A 15151-nucleotide genomic window follows, 5' to 3' on the forward strand; every position below is an offset into this window, starting at 1 on the left:
AATGTGTTTTTAAACAGGACTGTGAGAGTAAGATATTTTGGATACAGAAAAATCTATTTCTGCATGTAAATACACATGACATGCATATGTACGGTAAAGTTTTATTTAAAACATGTGTCTCCTGACAGCATCAACTCTTCACTGCCGTTTAATGTGTGTACAGCACCGACACACTAGAAGTCACCGGGGAATTGTTGTTTCATGGGTTTCCCCTTCTCTTCTCCTGCTGTAGGTATCCCTGTCTAGGCCTGGACTGAGCAGATTGTTCTGAGAGGAAACTGACAACAAACAGGGGAAGTGAACATGGCTGGGACCTCGGGCTTCTTTTCCAACGGACCTGTTCCGTGGATGGACAACGACACAGAGATGAACAACCTGTACCGAGACTTGGAGCTAGGAACAGTACTGACGCTGTTTTATTCTAAGAAGTCCCAGCGGCCAGAGAGACGGACATTTCAAGTCAAGCTGGAGACCAGGACTATTATCTGGACTCGGGGCACAGATAAAATAGAAGGAGAGAGTGAGTAGCGTGCAGACACAAACACAAACATATACACAAACAAAGCACTGTAAATGTGAAGGGATCCATGCCAGAACTGGTTGGTTTACATACATTCAGAAATATGAAAAGTACAGTGTACAAAAGACTTGGTAAGAGCGCATTACATGATGACGATATTGTGAAAAGCTGGTGAATGATGTCAGTTAGGATTGAAGAAGTCACTTCCAAGATCCTTTTGGATCCTAAAGAATGTAAGTTGCAGGGCTCAGTGAAACTTTTTTCTAAATGCATTAATATTGGAAATGTGATGATATTTAGGTGGAAAATTGGTGCTTTCAGAAGATATTTACACGCAAGAAAAGTTTGGGGGGGGGATTGGTTATGTGGAAATGAAAGTGAAACAGGAGGCATTAATTGTTCATTCTGCACAGACAAAACAGTCTTAATAACAGCACAGGTTGTATTGCGTAACTGTGATGCTGCCTCCAAAACAGGGAAAGACAACATTCAAGCTGTATAACAATATTACTAAAAAATAATTCCCAGTCGCATCTCTCTATCAATATGACACCTTTTTTCAGCTCTGATTAGTTCCTGAAAGTTGCTATTCTGTCCTGCTAAAATTGATAGATTTAGTTTGTTCCTGTGTTGTTGTTGTTCGTCATTCAGAGACTTGAGTTAGAAGTCCAATTATTTATTTTACTTTGTAGCATTATTAAAAAAAAATTGACAGAGCAGGTGTGAGTCTTGTTTAAATGGTGCATATTGATGGTAACACCTGTAAATCACATCTCAGATACAAATCCAGGGTCGACAACAAGAAGAAAGTACCATTCCTGGAACTGGAACTCTTCTTTTGTTGAATTAATAAGAATATACTGTAGTTTACCAGGAAGCTGACATTCAAGTTAATCTTTAACAAAACAGCGTGTCTAACTGAGGCCACGCAGTTCTTCAATGAGTTGTTAAGTCGTCTGTCTCTTGGGTAGCAGGATGCCTTGTGCACAGTTGCACTCTGCTCCAGAAGCAGCAAAAAGAGCACACAAAAAAGATAGGCTTTTTTTTTTTTTTTTTTTTTTTACACAACAGTATCCTCTTTTCTGCGACGAAGGGTTTTATACGCACATGAGCTCATAGTTGCTATTTGATACTCCTGGAGAGGTGAAATTGGCCTAGGCGGCTCATTAATGTACAGAAATAGAATATGAGGATTTTTACAGGAAGTGTGTGATCATTTGGGAACAATTTGGCCCGCTGTTTTTACCCTTTATCAATGGCAGTAAAAGAATGATGCCCATTAACTGTGGAAACAGCACTCTAGTCTGTTGCTAAATATAAAATGCTGAGAAGCGTACCTTTTTTTGTCCCTTGAAGTATTTTTTGCACATTTTCTATAAAGATGCTTGTTTCATGAACATGAAGTTGGCCTATCTTGCCCGCCAAATAACTGGAAGCAGATATTTGTTGTGGCTCACATTATAATCTAATGCAATAAGATTTAGGTCAGGCCTGACAAAGCAGGATGTGATCTTGCAGAAGAAATGGTGGTAACCTGGCTGGTTAGAGGTGTAGGCAAGGCATAGCATAAATGTAAAGGTTTGGATACCTGACATGTACAATCACAGCCTTTTCAACTAATAAAGTTTGCCCAAACATGACATTCGGCTGTGTATGAGTGTATAGTTTGTTTTGTTACTGGAGAGACTGTTGCGAAACATCACATATCGTATCATACAAATCATATATAGAGCTTCTGGTTCCTGAGTATGTTATTGATAACAAAGCAACATAAGCATGAATCAGAATCAAATTTGACTGCGACACATAATTTTGCTACATTATCATCCTGACAGAGCAACTCAGATATTAAAGTGAGTTAACTGATGCGCTTACACACATCCTTTACTGAAGGAGCCAGGTGTAGGTTTTAATGAATGAGCTTCCACGTGTGTTTTTACACTCTCAAGCTGTAATTTAACTTTGGTGCCCTGGTAGAGAAAGCTCTCATCTCGGTTGCTGGAGCCCACCACAGTGTCTGATCCTCTCATGTTTACAAGCTTTCCTCAAAAGCACTGAAGTAGGGGACTTTAGGATGCAGGTTTTTGTATTTCAAGCAAAAACTACAGGATATAATTTCACTGGTTAGCACTGGATATGACAACACATTCCGTGAGATGATAGAAAATTGACAACCAGTAGAAACTTATCTGTACTGTGTCCACCAAGGTAGCTATCTCTTTATTGTCTCTAGCTTCTATTAGGCCATGGGCAATGTTGCAGATCAATAAGCAGGACTGCTTTATGGTGATATTGGTGTTCACAGCAGTTTTACATCAATGTAATGACGTGCCTTTAAGTACCTTTGCTCAATTGAATTTCCAGAAATTATACTATCACTAGCGCTAGACCGATAAATCAGCCAGGGTGATATATTGGCGACGGGGTCCAAAATTAGCACTCGCCAAATGCAAGTAAAAATCCACTTGGGCGAATAAAATAAATTAGGTCAGCCTCCATTGGTGGGTTGCTGAAATAGGACTACTTCACTACAAGTCTCATCACTACAACTTATAAGTTGATTGACCACATTTTGTTTTGCATCGACTCTGCACACTGGTGGCGGCATGCAACGTATAATCGTCGATTGTATCGCAATTCTTTGATTGACCCTCGCTGTCCACCAGTGGTACTGGTAATCGAGCTGGGTACCACAGAGTAGAATTTCGTGCTAACCGCAAAGAGAGTCTGCAAGTATGTGGCGGCACATTGCAGTAGATTAACCTAAAAGGAAAAATGAAGAGCACGGTGGAAGTACGGTTAAAAGAAAATGTACAGAGAAGTCGCGCTTCACAGATAAGAGGATGAGGAGAGATGGGCTCTTTTATGACGGCAATGCCAGTACAGTGAGCTGCAGCGTTTGCCACAGGTACTCGACAAAGGACCTGCTTATTTGTGGTCCGAACTCATTGTATGAATATAGAATTCACAAAAACTCAAAAGCCCACATTAGCCGTGTCAAGACAACAGCTGCAACATTACCCACTGCAATGACTGTTTGTTTGGGCGTGTGTGAGAGATGATGTAATAACAATTAACATTTTAGAATAAAAGTTGAGTCTCCTTACAACAGCATCTAAAATTTTCATTAATATAGTTACCTTTTAAAAAGGTCAGTCGATAGGTAATTAGTAATTACACTGTTTTTAATGACATATCTTGTGCAGTTTTATGGCCGGTTGAAAAATATTTTGGACGGTAATTTTTTTCAGTTTACCAGCCATTGGCAGATAGATCAAAAAGACCAAACATTTTGGACAGTGTTGGCCGATATTAGCTTATTGCATATATATATTGGTATCGGGGTATATGTGGGCCGATAAGTAAGAAGAAACTGTAGTACAGCTGCATGATATCGGAAAAACTCATATTATGATTATTTTGACAGATATTACAATTGTGATATGATTCACAGCTATTAAAATCATGATGATGTGACATTTGTTGGGGTCTATACCAAACAAACATGTTTTCTTACATCTGGAGAACAAGATTTGTAGGCCAGGGCATCTCTGCAGCACCAAAGTATTTCATTATAATGCTGTTTTGTCACAAATTTGACCTTAATCAAAATATTGCAGCTTTAGCGATTTGCATCTTGCACTTGGCCATATTGCGATTTCAATAATATTGCGGTTATTGTGCAACCCTAATTTGAGGTATTTTAGAAACAATGTCACCATTACATTGTTCCTCCACCCAAGAGCACTGACAAGTTTATTTTTACACTGTGAAAAGTCCCACTTAGTATGTATCTTGGTAACAATTCTTAAAAAACAAATCTCAGGGATCCATATCAAGATTGTTGTTTATGATATGTGTTTATGTTTAAAATTTTTATATATATATATATATATATATATATATATCGTTATCAGATTTTTTTAACTCCCAAATATCGATCCAGTATTGGTCATGCTATACATATCACAATATATATTGATACCACCTATATAAAATTACATATATTGTGATAGAAGATTTTATATAGCACAACTTAAACCAGACAAGAGGAACCAATCAGCGAAATCAACTGAGCCATAGATCATGTACCAATCCAAAAAATATTGTATAATTTTTTATATGTATATTCATATATTAATATTATATAATTATGTAATAATACAGTAAAGCAAGCTGGAGCATCACTACTTCTTAATTTGTTTATAAATATTTTCACAGTTCTTCATGAAGTTATATGACAAGCATGTGGAATGTATTGAGCACCTTTTAATAGGCTTAAATGTAACATACACATGTCAGTGATAAGTAATGATTCACACATCATGAGACATGAGTCTGAATGTGGGTGTTGACTTCTCTGATAACCAGTGAATCAGTGCTCAGTCCACATTTTCAAGTCACACTTGGTGCTCTGTCAGCAGTTTGTCCCGCTCACACTGAGCTTTCCCTGCAGAATTAACTCAACCAGTTAGTTAACACACAACTGTGACACCTCACACCAAATTAACTTTGACAGACAAGAATCCAGATTTTTCACACTGCTTTGCTACAACTACTGCAGAATAGATCTACTAATGTCGCAGTAGGACGTTGCATATACATACCCTAACTCTAATAGTTGATAGTTCTGATCATTTATGAGTTGGACGAGAAACAATTAGTTGTATAATTGATTTGTATATTGATAGCTTAGTCATTTTTCAAGCAAAAAAAATCCTCAGTTATAGCTTCTCATTTGTGGGTTTTTGCTGCTTCTATCTGTTTTATATCATTGTAAACTGAATATCTTTGTGCTGTGGACTGTTTATCAGACAAAACAAGACATATGAAGATGTCACCTTGAACTCTGGGGAAACTGGAACTGCCTGACGTTTCATAGACTAAATGATTAATTGAGACAATAGTTGGCAGATTAATCTATAATGACAATAATCGTTAGTTGCAGCCATAATTTGAATGGTGCACTGAGCCAGGGAATGTGAGGTGTGTTCAAGTTTAGGGAGGAAGCCGTTTTTTGTGGAGTGTGTCGCCGTGGAGTGTGAATGAGCAAAAGTGTCACCAATTATTAAAACAAACGTCTACATGTTATCAGTCATGATACTGGATGAGCCCATGTTGACCTGCATTCAACAGCAGTTAATTGTCATCAGCTGTATTATGGAAATTTCTTTTGGAAAGGAACATTGTAAATAATGACGAAATCATCAGGTAGTTGTTGTTGTGTGTATGTGTAAATGTGGATGGAATTACCTGCACACGTCAGTGGAGACATCTCCCTGACCTGCTTTTCCCATACCTCCCGTAAAAGGACACACACGTGCTTTCTCGCCTCAAACTTCTGATGTAATTTCTAGCTCACACAACGCTCCTTGGCTGTCAGCCCAGTTTATTTATGAGAAATATATTAACAAGTTAGTGGGACATTATCCCGCAGGCAGCAATGTGGTTGCACAATAAGAATCTGCTGTTAAATAGTTTTTTTTCTGTATGAAAACATTGTTGTTCAGATCAGTTTATCACTGGACTGGAAAAGGAGCGCCGTTCCACCGTTGACTTACTTGACTATATTTACAATGTGTTGGAATGGGGAACAGAATCCATGTAGCTGCATGACAGTAATTTGTGAGGCGGAAAGTCCTCTGCTTAACTTTACCTGACGTGATATCAAAGGAGGTGATACAGATCAGCTGACGTGTGAGTGCACACAGAAACATTGTCACCCTATGGGCTACACGGTCACTCGAAAATGTGATTGCAATATGAAATACTTCAACTAACTAATGACTTCTTATTTATTTTTTTTATTATTTTTTGTAATGTAATTATGACTGCAACTTACAATTATTTTCATTATTGAATAAGCTGACTGTTATTTTCTCAGTTAATAATTTTGTCTATAAAATGTCAGAAAATAGTGAAAGGTGCCCGCTACATTTTCCCAAAGCCCAAGATAATGTATTCAAATTGCTTGATTTGTCTGACTAAGTCTAAAACCTAAAGATATTGAGTTTCTAATATGACAAAGAAAAGCAGCAAATCATCACATTTAAGAAGCATTAACCAGCAAATGTTTTTTTTTTTTAATTTTTGCATGAAAAATGACAATTAATCAATTATCAAATAGTTGTAGATTCATTTTCTGTAAATCAGCTAATCATTGCCTGTCATTCATATCACAATTGCAATATTTAGCAAAATAACTGCAACATTATTCATCAACATAATGCAGTTCTCGTTTTCCTTCCTCTGCAACACACAGTTCAATTAAATTTTATTTATATAGTGCCAAATCATAATCAGAAGTTATCTCAGGGGCACTTTTCATATAGAGCAGGTCTAGACCCTACTCTTTATAATATTATTAAAGAGACCCAACAATTCCCCACCATGAACAAGCACTTGGTGACAGTGGCAAGGAAAAGCTGCCTTTTAACAGGCACAAATGTCAAGCAGACAACTTATGCACTCTATTGTAATGTGTCGAACTAATTGAAGGTGTGATGAGGGTGTGCTTGCTTGGGTATTGTTCAAACCTCTTTTTTTGTCTGTCTGTAACACCCAAGTATCAAACTGTCAATTTCCAAAAGTTGGCATCAAATGCCTGCTCAGATTTGTAATCTTGTTTACTTATTCTTTGATCAGATAGTTACTGATTTGAATAAAAAATATATCAGTTTTAGACTGTTGTAAGGGCTTCATTTGTTTTCATGACAGTTTAAGCTTTTGATTGTTTTTTGATTAATCGTTTGGTCAATAAAATGTCATAGAATGGTGAAAAATCCCCATCACAGCACAATGTGACATCTTAAAATAGTTTAGCACAAAAGGTATTCAATATTTATGTCATTTGCAGCACTATAAAACAAAGAAAAGCAGCAAATCCTCACATTTCAAAAACTGGAACCAACAAATGTTTCCTGTTTCTCCTTGACCAAAGACCTGAATGAGTAATATCAAAATTGTTGGCAACTAATAGAACAACTGACTAATTTGCTAAGCACTAGACTGTATTTTGATAGGCATTTGACACTTTTGCTTACTAAGAAAAACTTTCATCAAAGTAAGGTATCAAAGTATCATTTTGGTACAGAAACTCAGGTATTGTATGACCAGTGATACCCAGCCCTGGTGAGGAGTGGTAGAAATGGTGTGGAAGGCAGGACAGAGCACTGGAGGAAGTGTGGAAGTGTGTTGCAGGATACCTCCACTCATCTCCTTTGGTAAGGTTACACCTCTGGCTATCTCTTTATATCCTGCATCTGTCTGAGGCAGGCTCCAAATATTTTGACTCAAATGACTAAAAGTGTTGTCTAACAGATCAGCCTGTCAAAGCTGCCTTGCTCTCAGCGGAAGTCTGCTGGCCCATCTGGCGGGTAAAGTAAACTGAGATATGATGTATGATTAGTGATCTTGGTGAAATTCTGCGTGAGAAGACATAGAGAAAAGAACATACACCTATACGCGAGCACAGATGTGGTGTGTAGGCGACAAAAGCACAGGATGTGTGCTCCGGGGGCAGGAAGAGAAGCAGGAGCTCAAATAAGTGTGTATATGTGTAACAGGAGAGTCCCTGCTGTAGGTCTTTAACTGCTACTAATACAACACTGATAGGAACCTTTTGAGTTACTTTACAGCCTACATCGTACAAAAGGTTTCAGTCGCAGTCATCTGGACACTTTTCAGAATTACAGCCTACACACTCATAAAGTTTCTGACTGCCTATTAATTGGGTCAAGACAAAATTGCACCAGGTCTTTTTTTAGTTTTATCATTCCTAAAATAAAACGATGAAGCAGTCTTGTGTAAAAGCCTATGCAGTGCTTTTTTTTGATCAGTCCAGTGTAGGGAAACTAAAAGATATACAGTATATTGCTTTATATAGGATAAATAGACAGGGTTGTTAAGTGGCGTATAACTTTTATATTCCCTGTCTTATGCCCTTTGTACTGTAGATTGTTAAACCCATTACAAGCATTCTTGAAGTCACACAGTTACCCAAATACAATATGGCTGCAATGAGTTTAAAATCTCTATTGTACACACCCGGCTAGTCCCGTCACAAACTGGTTTGTGCAACTGACTCAGTCTTTTTTTTTTTTTTTTAGATCAGTAATTGTTGGTTTTGGTAGATTTCAATTATGAAAGGCAAACTGAGGTTAATTTGGGGTCAGTAACTTCATCTTCTTCTTCATTTGAAATCCATATATAACAATATCTGTCTACTGTATGTCTTCACTTAAGTGTAACTGTGGTTTAGGTCGTTACCTCGGTTTCACTGTTTTATGTGGTCGGGGGGCTTTAAATACCGATACAATGCTGTGTGTTGGTCTGTATGCTGGAAGGTTAGCATTAGAATTGAGGCAATAAAAAAAATCTGATTTATGAAATTAAATTCTGAATAAATTAAATTATAATACACTTTTGCTTGAAGCTAACTCAATATTATTATTTATGGTCTTTGAGTGGTTTTGTGAAGACATGATCATATTGTGTTATCTTTTTTTTTAAATGCTGTCTTCCAAATAAATATTTCAAAGCAAATTGTAACTAAAAATTAACAAGTGAGTTATTGAAGGTTTTGTTATACACATATATAGATTTTTATCTGATGTAAAGCATAATTGTTAAGTGTATTCAACATCATTGAGATTATTTTGCACAGCATTTTGTATATTGTAACATTTTTAATAACATGATTTTTATTTCAAGCAGCCACCCAGCTCTACCGAGGACATCTTTATATGTGCAAGGAAATGGCGGTTCTGTGTTTTGTTAACTGTTCTATGTGTGTCTGTCTCTGCAGTTGACATTCGAGAGATCAAGGAAATCCGTCCCGGACAGAAGTCACGGGACTTTGACCGCTATGTGGAGGACTCAGCAGCGCGGCTGGACCAGGCTCACTGCTTTGTCATCCTGTACGGCACAGAGTTTCGCCTTAAATCACTCAGCCTGGCAGGTACGCACAGACACCAACAGAGGCTTACATACCTTCAGATCCATTAGTATTAGTATTACCATCCTATTTTTAACATGAATACGTTTGCTAATATGGTCATGAACTACAAATCCATCACTTCACCCTTGATACAACTGATGTTTTGTTTCCAACCCTCTTTTGCAGTTAATTTATTGTTGCTTTTTGTATAGATGGGACTTTCTGAGTTAATATATCTTGCCTTACCGTACCAAAACAAAAGCTGGTATTGGTTGAATGTTCAAAAGTTGACAAAGGAGCTTTAATGCCACTATCAAGTCAAGTCAATTTTATTTTTATAGCCACAAATCACAACTTTGCCTCAAAGGGCTTTACGATCTGCACAGCATACAACACTAGTACTGCAAGGTTTAGCTGAGTAATACATTGGACTATTTTGATAATCGATTAATCATCTGTCATTTTTCATGCAAAAAAGCCAAAATTCTCTGGTTCCAGCTTCTCAAATGTGACAATTTTTTTTTTTGTCATATATTAGTGAATATCAGTGAATTGAATATCTTAAGGTTTTAGACCGTTAGTCAGACAAAACAAGCTAATTGAAGACATAATCTTGGCTTTTTGCTATTGTTTAAATTATTAATTGATTTAATCGAGAAAATAATCAGCAGATTTATCGATAATGTAAATGATCGGTAGTTGCAGCCTTATAAAACACCACATGTCGTTAGACTCTTGATTCAAAGAAGGAAAACTTCCCAAAATAACATTTTCATGGGAATAAAAAGAAAAGAAAATCTGAAAATAGTTGTCAAAAGTTAGTCATGTGTTGATTTCTTTCTCAGCAACGTCTGATGAAGAGATGACCATGTGGGTGAAGGGGTTAAACTGGCTTGTGGCCGACACACTGAAGTCCCCGACACCGCTCCAGATAGAGAGGTGAACAGTACACATGTAGCTACACGTCACATCCAAAGCTGAAGATATTATAAGGTGCTGTGGACAGACAGCATAGGATAATGAGCAGAATCATTCTTAATTCTCTCTTCTTCTTTTTTTTTTTTAGATGGTTACGTAAGCAGTTCTACGCCGTTGATCGCAATAGAGAAGACAGGTGAGTTCAGCTCAGTTAAGTTAAAAGATTTAAACTCCAGAGTTAATCAGATCACCCTCACAGGAAATAGGTGTAATTAGATTTAACTCAAGTGTTTGGTGACAGCAGTTGTGTGTCCTTTCCCCAGTGTATCATCTAGAGCAAGAAGACTAGCTACACCAGGCTGGTAGGTGTCAGTGAGAGAACTTTGTTGAGGTGTAGTGAAGGAACTAACCTCGCAGCCACACACCAACACCTCTTCCTGCAGCAGGAAACAGACTGCAGAGGATGGAGGAGATGCACAGAGATGTTTGTCTGTTACATCCCTGACGAAAAAGCCTTTGTTAGGGGTATTGTCCTCTCTGGCCAAAATTCCAGGCTGTGTAGTAAAAGTGAAGCAAAAAAACTCAGCAGAGCATGAGGGGGGTGTGTGTTTGCAAGGTTTCAGTATGTCTGTAAATTTCAAAATGATTTGTCTGCACCACAACTGGATCTACGTGTGCAAGTTGGTAGAAGTCTTTTATTTACGTTTATTGCGTTTATTGTACGTGCATATCCATGTTTGTGTTTGATTTCTCAACAAAACGTGTGTATGTGTTTAGGATATCCTGTAAGGATCTGAAGAGCATGCTGAGCCAGGTCAACTACAGGGTGCCCAACATGCGGTTCCTCCGAGAGAAGCTTCCGGTAACCTCCTCCTGCTTATCACAGACCCCCTTCCCACTCCATTGCCCTGCCCACTTCCCTTTCAATATAATGTTGTTAGAGGCTAAAGATTTACGATTTTCCGTTAACAGCCCTTTTACTTTCCCTCTCATTTCTCTACTTGTTTTACAGGACTCAGAGATGAGGAATGGAGACGTGTCCTTCAGCCAGTTTGCCCAGCTCTATCGCAGCCTCATGTTTGATGCTCAGAAAAACGTAAGTGCAATCATTTTATGTGTGCACAGATAGTTCTGTCCCAGCACTTTCATCCCCCAGCGCCCCATCTGATGCCCTGCCAAGGCACCCTTCCTCCCCCATTTGTCTGTTCTCAAATGGCTGTGAGATCAATATGGACCAGTTAAAAACTCACCAAACCTCTCTGGTGGAGGCCATTAGGACACACACACTCACACGGATGAGGAGGCAGGCAGCCTGGGGTCAGATTAAATGGATGACCTCAGTGCCCCCCACAACTAACCACCCAGCTCCCTACAGGATGTCTATGTCCATCTCCGGGACGAGTACTATACACACTGAAAGGACAGCACTTTCATTAATTAACTGAAATGTTCCCCTTTTCTCCATTTTTTCAGATGGAGATCCCGTTTCTACAGAGGTAGGTCAAAACTAAACACACACATGCACAGAAAGTCTCTGCACAGATGTGTGCTTACTGAAGTGAACCATTACTTTTTCTGCCAGGTTCATTGACAGACCAGAACAGAGGATCTCCCTTGACGACTTCAAGAGCTTCCTCCTGGAGTCTCAAAAGGTAATGTCTCCAGGCTGTTGGACATCTAGTTGATTGCAGATTTGTTTCATTTGCATGCTCCAATACATCTGTGTTTGTATGTAAATCCAGGAAATGTGGGCCACAGACAACAGCAAGGTTCAGGAGTTTATGTTCAGCTACCTGAAAGACCCCCTGAGAGAAGTGGAGCAGCCTTATTTCCACCAAGACGAGGTACACACACTCACCACATCTCCCACTTTCTTCTTCCCCCTTTTTTCTTGATTCTCTTTATGCTCTCTTCTTGGTCTTTGCTCACTAATAGAAAAAATGTAAACATGTTTTTGCAAGTTATGTTGTCCAATGCCCCCCTGTGTTGTTGGTGTGGGTGGGAGATGCTCATAAATTGACATGGATAGCCATGATGTCAGCCTAAAGCTCATCCTCCCACACAGGTAGAAAAGGTTATTTACTGTGGTACCAAGTTCTGCAGAAAGCGAAGGATGCTTTTTGTGGTCACCATAAAGCTATGTTTGACTAAAGAGAAGAGGAAGCTGGTGCGAGCTAGCCTGCAAGAGTTGGTACTGTCTTTCTGTGTTGTCCTGTTGTATTGTGTGAGATAGCACGTGTACAGGCCTTGGTCATACTAAGATTCTTACATCATAGGTGGTTTGAATTTATTTATTTCTTTTCTTAATCGGATGAAAGCCAACCTTGCCCCGTCAAACTCTGCAGATTATAACAAACAAATCCAAATTATTAAATTAATGCATATTCTCTATGTGTGAAATATCAGTTCTCATTTATTACTTACTTCTGACACTTGTCAACATATGAACAAGTCCATGGTTTTCCAAGTGTTACACACTCAGGTGGTGTTGAGCACATACATGTGTTCTAATACAAATATATTTACAAGCTGCACTGCAATATCTGCTTATAGTTCAGGTGGATTCATGCATTAAAATGTGTGATTCAAGTTTATTGTACTTGAGGTTTTGCCTCTTGGGTTTTGAGAGAACAGTTCTTAAACAAAGTCTTGTTATTATTGTTATTATTACTTTTTACATCGTCGTATCTACTTTATATTGCTACGAATAGGTATAGCCTTCAGAGCAAAGTCTGAAGTCTGCACTCCAAGTGGACTCTCTGAAAGTTAGAGGAAAGTTTGTTTGAGGCTTTTGCAGACTTGATGAATTGTGGATTTGGAAAAGCCCTAGTCACTTGTGAACTTCCCCGAAACACATGAGTTAAGTCTGCAAGTGCGGGACAGTCCACACATTTGAATTCAGCCTCATTCTCACTGCTCTCCTCTCTCCTATATAGCTCCTGACATACCTGTTCTCCAAAGAGAACAGCATCTGGGATTCCTCCCTGGACCAGGTGTGTCCTGAGAATATGAACAACCCCCTGTCCCACTACTGGATCTCCTCTTCGCACAACACGTAAGAATGGAGCCTATAGCTTTCAAGCATACATTTCATTATGTCAAGATTCTGTAAAGTTCAACCAGTTGTAATTAGGCCTTGGGAACACTGAAATCTGGCATCCTCTCTTGAAACTCTAACCAAAGAGGGCTTTTGAACTGGCTTACTGGCATACATCAGATAAGTGTATTATTTAACAATCATGTTCCAGAATGAGATCCAGGCGTTTATTTTGCAGGAAAATGTATTTTTCCTCCCATTGAAAAGTGTGTGAAAGGCAAATGATAACCTTCTGTACTAAATATGAAACAATACTCATTGGAGCAGTGGAATGGAAACTTCCCATGTTGCTTTGATTAAGTTTGAATTGACCGACTGAATGAGTAAGAAGTGTTTACTCCAGTCAACAAAAGAGAGATAGCCCTTTTGATATAGCAGTATCAATGTGTTTGTGCTACCACCATAGAAAATGTGTGTGTGTGTGTGATGCAGTCCCTGACGTGTGACTTCTTTGAAAAACTGGTTAGATGTGAGGGTATTTTTGTGTGTGTACTTTAACGTGACATGCTTATTTTTAGCTACCTGACGGGAGACCAGTTTTCCAGTGAATCGTCCCTGGAGGCGTACGCTCGCTGTCTTAGGATGGGCTGCCGCTGTATTGAATGTGGGTAAACACACATGCACACACACTGCAGTTTTACCCACGTACAGTAAATCATCACTACTTGACTTTCAACCTCGTAATTAACTGTCTTACCCCCGCTTCCAATCCCTTACAGTTCTACTTTTAATGCAGCTGCCACACCCTTACACACACACACACACACACACACACACACACACACACACTTGTTGTTAAACGACAGTGCTATATATGACCTTTACACCAAACTCCTGTCAACTAGGTTTCTATGAATAGGACTGGCTTATAGTGGTTAAAGTGTCACTTCGCGCCATCCAAAAGTAAATTAACATGACATAAACTTGTGCGTCTTCAAGATTAAAGGTGTTAAAACGGCTCCGTAACTATATAATACATCTGCATTTATATATACTTACTCTTTTTTTTATGTAGCATAGTAGATAAAATGACATTGCGTGCATGTGTGTGTGTTTATTTTCAGTGGACTGCTGGGATGGTCCAGATGGAATGCCAGTCATCTACCACGGACACACCCTCACAACAAAAATCAAGTTTTGTGATGTCTTGACCACCATCAAAGAGCATGCCTTCGTCACATCCGAGTGAGTCTCTATGAGTGCAACCCACTCTGTTTCTTTTTACAGCCGTCGGTGGCGATGAGATGATAAAACAGAGATGACAAAGATACAAAAACAGAAATATCAAAGGAAACAATGTGGGTAGGCTGCAGTGACATCACTCATCATTGTAGCGTGTTAGAAAATAAGAAAAGAAAGACAGTACAGATAAAAAAGTTTTTCTGTGAAGCTGCAACTCTTAAGTTTGGATCTGTGGTCCTCCTACAGCTATCCCATCATCCTGTCCATCGAGGACCACTGTAGTATTGTGCAGCAGAGAAATATGGCCACTTACTTTAAAAAGGTGTTTGGAGAGATGCTACTGACCAAGGCGGTGGATATCGCGGCAGATGGCCTTCCCTCACCCACCCTGCTCAAGAGGAAGATCCTCATCAAGGTCAGGAGCCACCTGGAGTCATGAGAAATCATTTGAGCTTTTTGTGCCAATTTTATTCTGCAGGGAAAAGTATGAATGGAT

General features: G+C 38.8%; 1 protein-coding gene across 4 annotated transcripts in view; it reads left to right on the forward strand.

Moving 5' to 3' along the window:
• Positions 1-15151, forward strand: part of plcg1 (phospholipase C, gamma 1) — a 28404-nt gene that overhangs the window by 1385 nt on the left and 11868 nt on the right. For 2 of the 4 annotated variants that reach the window (XM_044212918.1, XM_044212919.1), the window contains exons 2-15: positions 233-520; positions 9327-9479; positions 10304-10397; positions 10525-10572; positions 10700-10738; positions 11154-11238; positions 11389-11472; positions 11850-11872; positions 11959-12028; positions 12119-12220; positions 13313-13431; positions 13992-14077; positions 14538-14658; positions 14902-15070. In XM_044212918.1, the coding sequence (XP_044068853.1) occupies positions 304-520; positions 9327-9479; positions 10304-10397; positions 10525-10572; positions 10700-10738; positions 11154-11238; positions 11389-11472; positions 11850-11872; positions 11959-12028; positions 12119-12220; positions 13313-13431; positions 13992-14077; positions 14538-14658; positions 14902-15070 (1410 nt within the window). In that variant the 5' untranslated portion in view covers positions 233-303. The remainder of the gene's footprint in view (positions 1-232; positions 521-9326; positions 9480-10303; positions 10398-10524; positions 10573-10699; positions 10739-11153; positions 11239-11388; positions 11473-11849; positions 11873-11958; positions 12029-12118; positions 12221-13312; positions 13432-13991; positions 14078-14537; positions 14659-14901; positions 15071-15151) is intronic. The other 2 variants (XM_044212920.1, XM_044212921.1) reach the window with 1 other exon arrangement.

This window comes from Siniperca chuatsi, linkage group LG10 (assembly GCF_020085105.1).
Source record: "Siniperca chuatsi isolate FFG_IHB_CAS linkage group LG10, ASM2008510v1, whole genome shotgun sequence".
NCBI classification, from domain to species: domain Eukaryota; kingdom Metazoa; phylum Chordata; class Actinopteri; order Centrarchiformes; family Sinipercidae; genus Siniperca; species Siniperca chuatsi.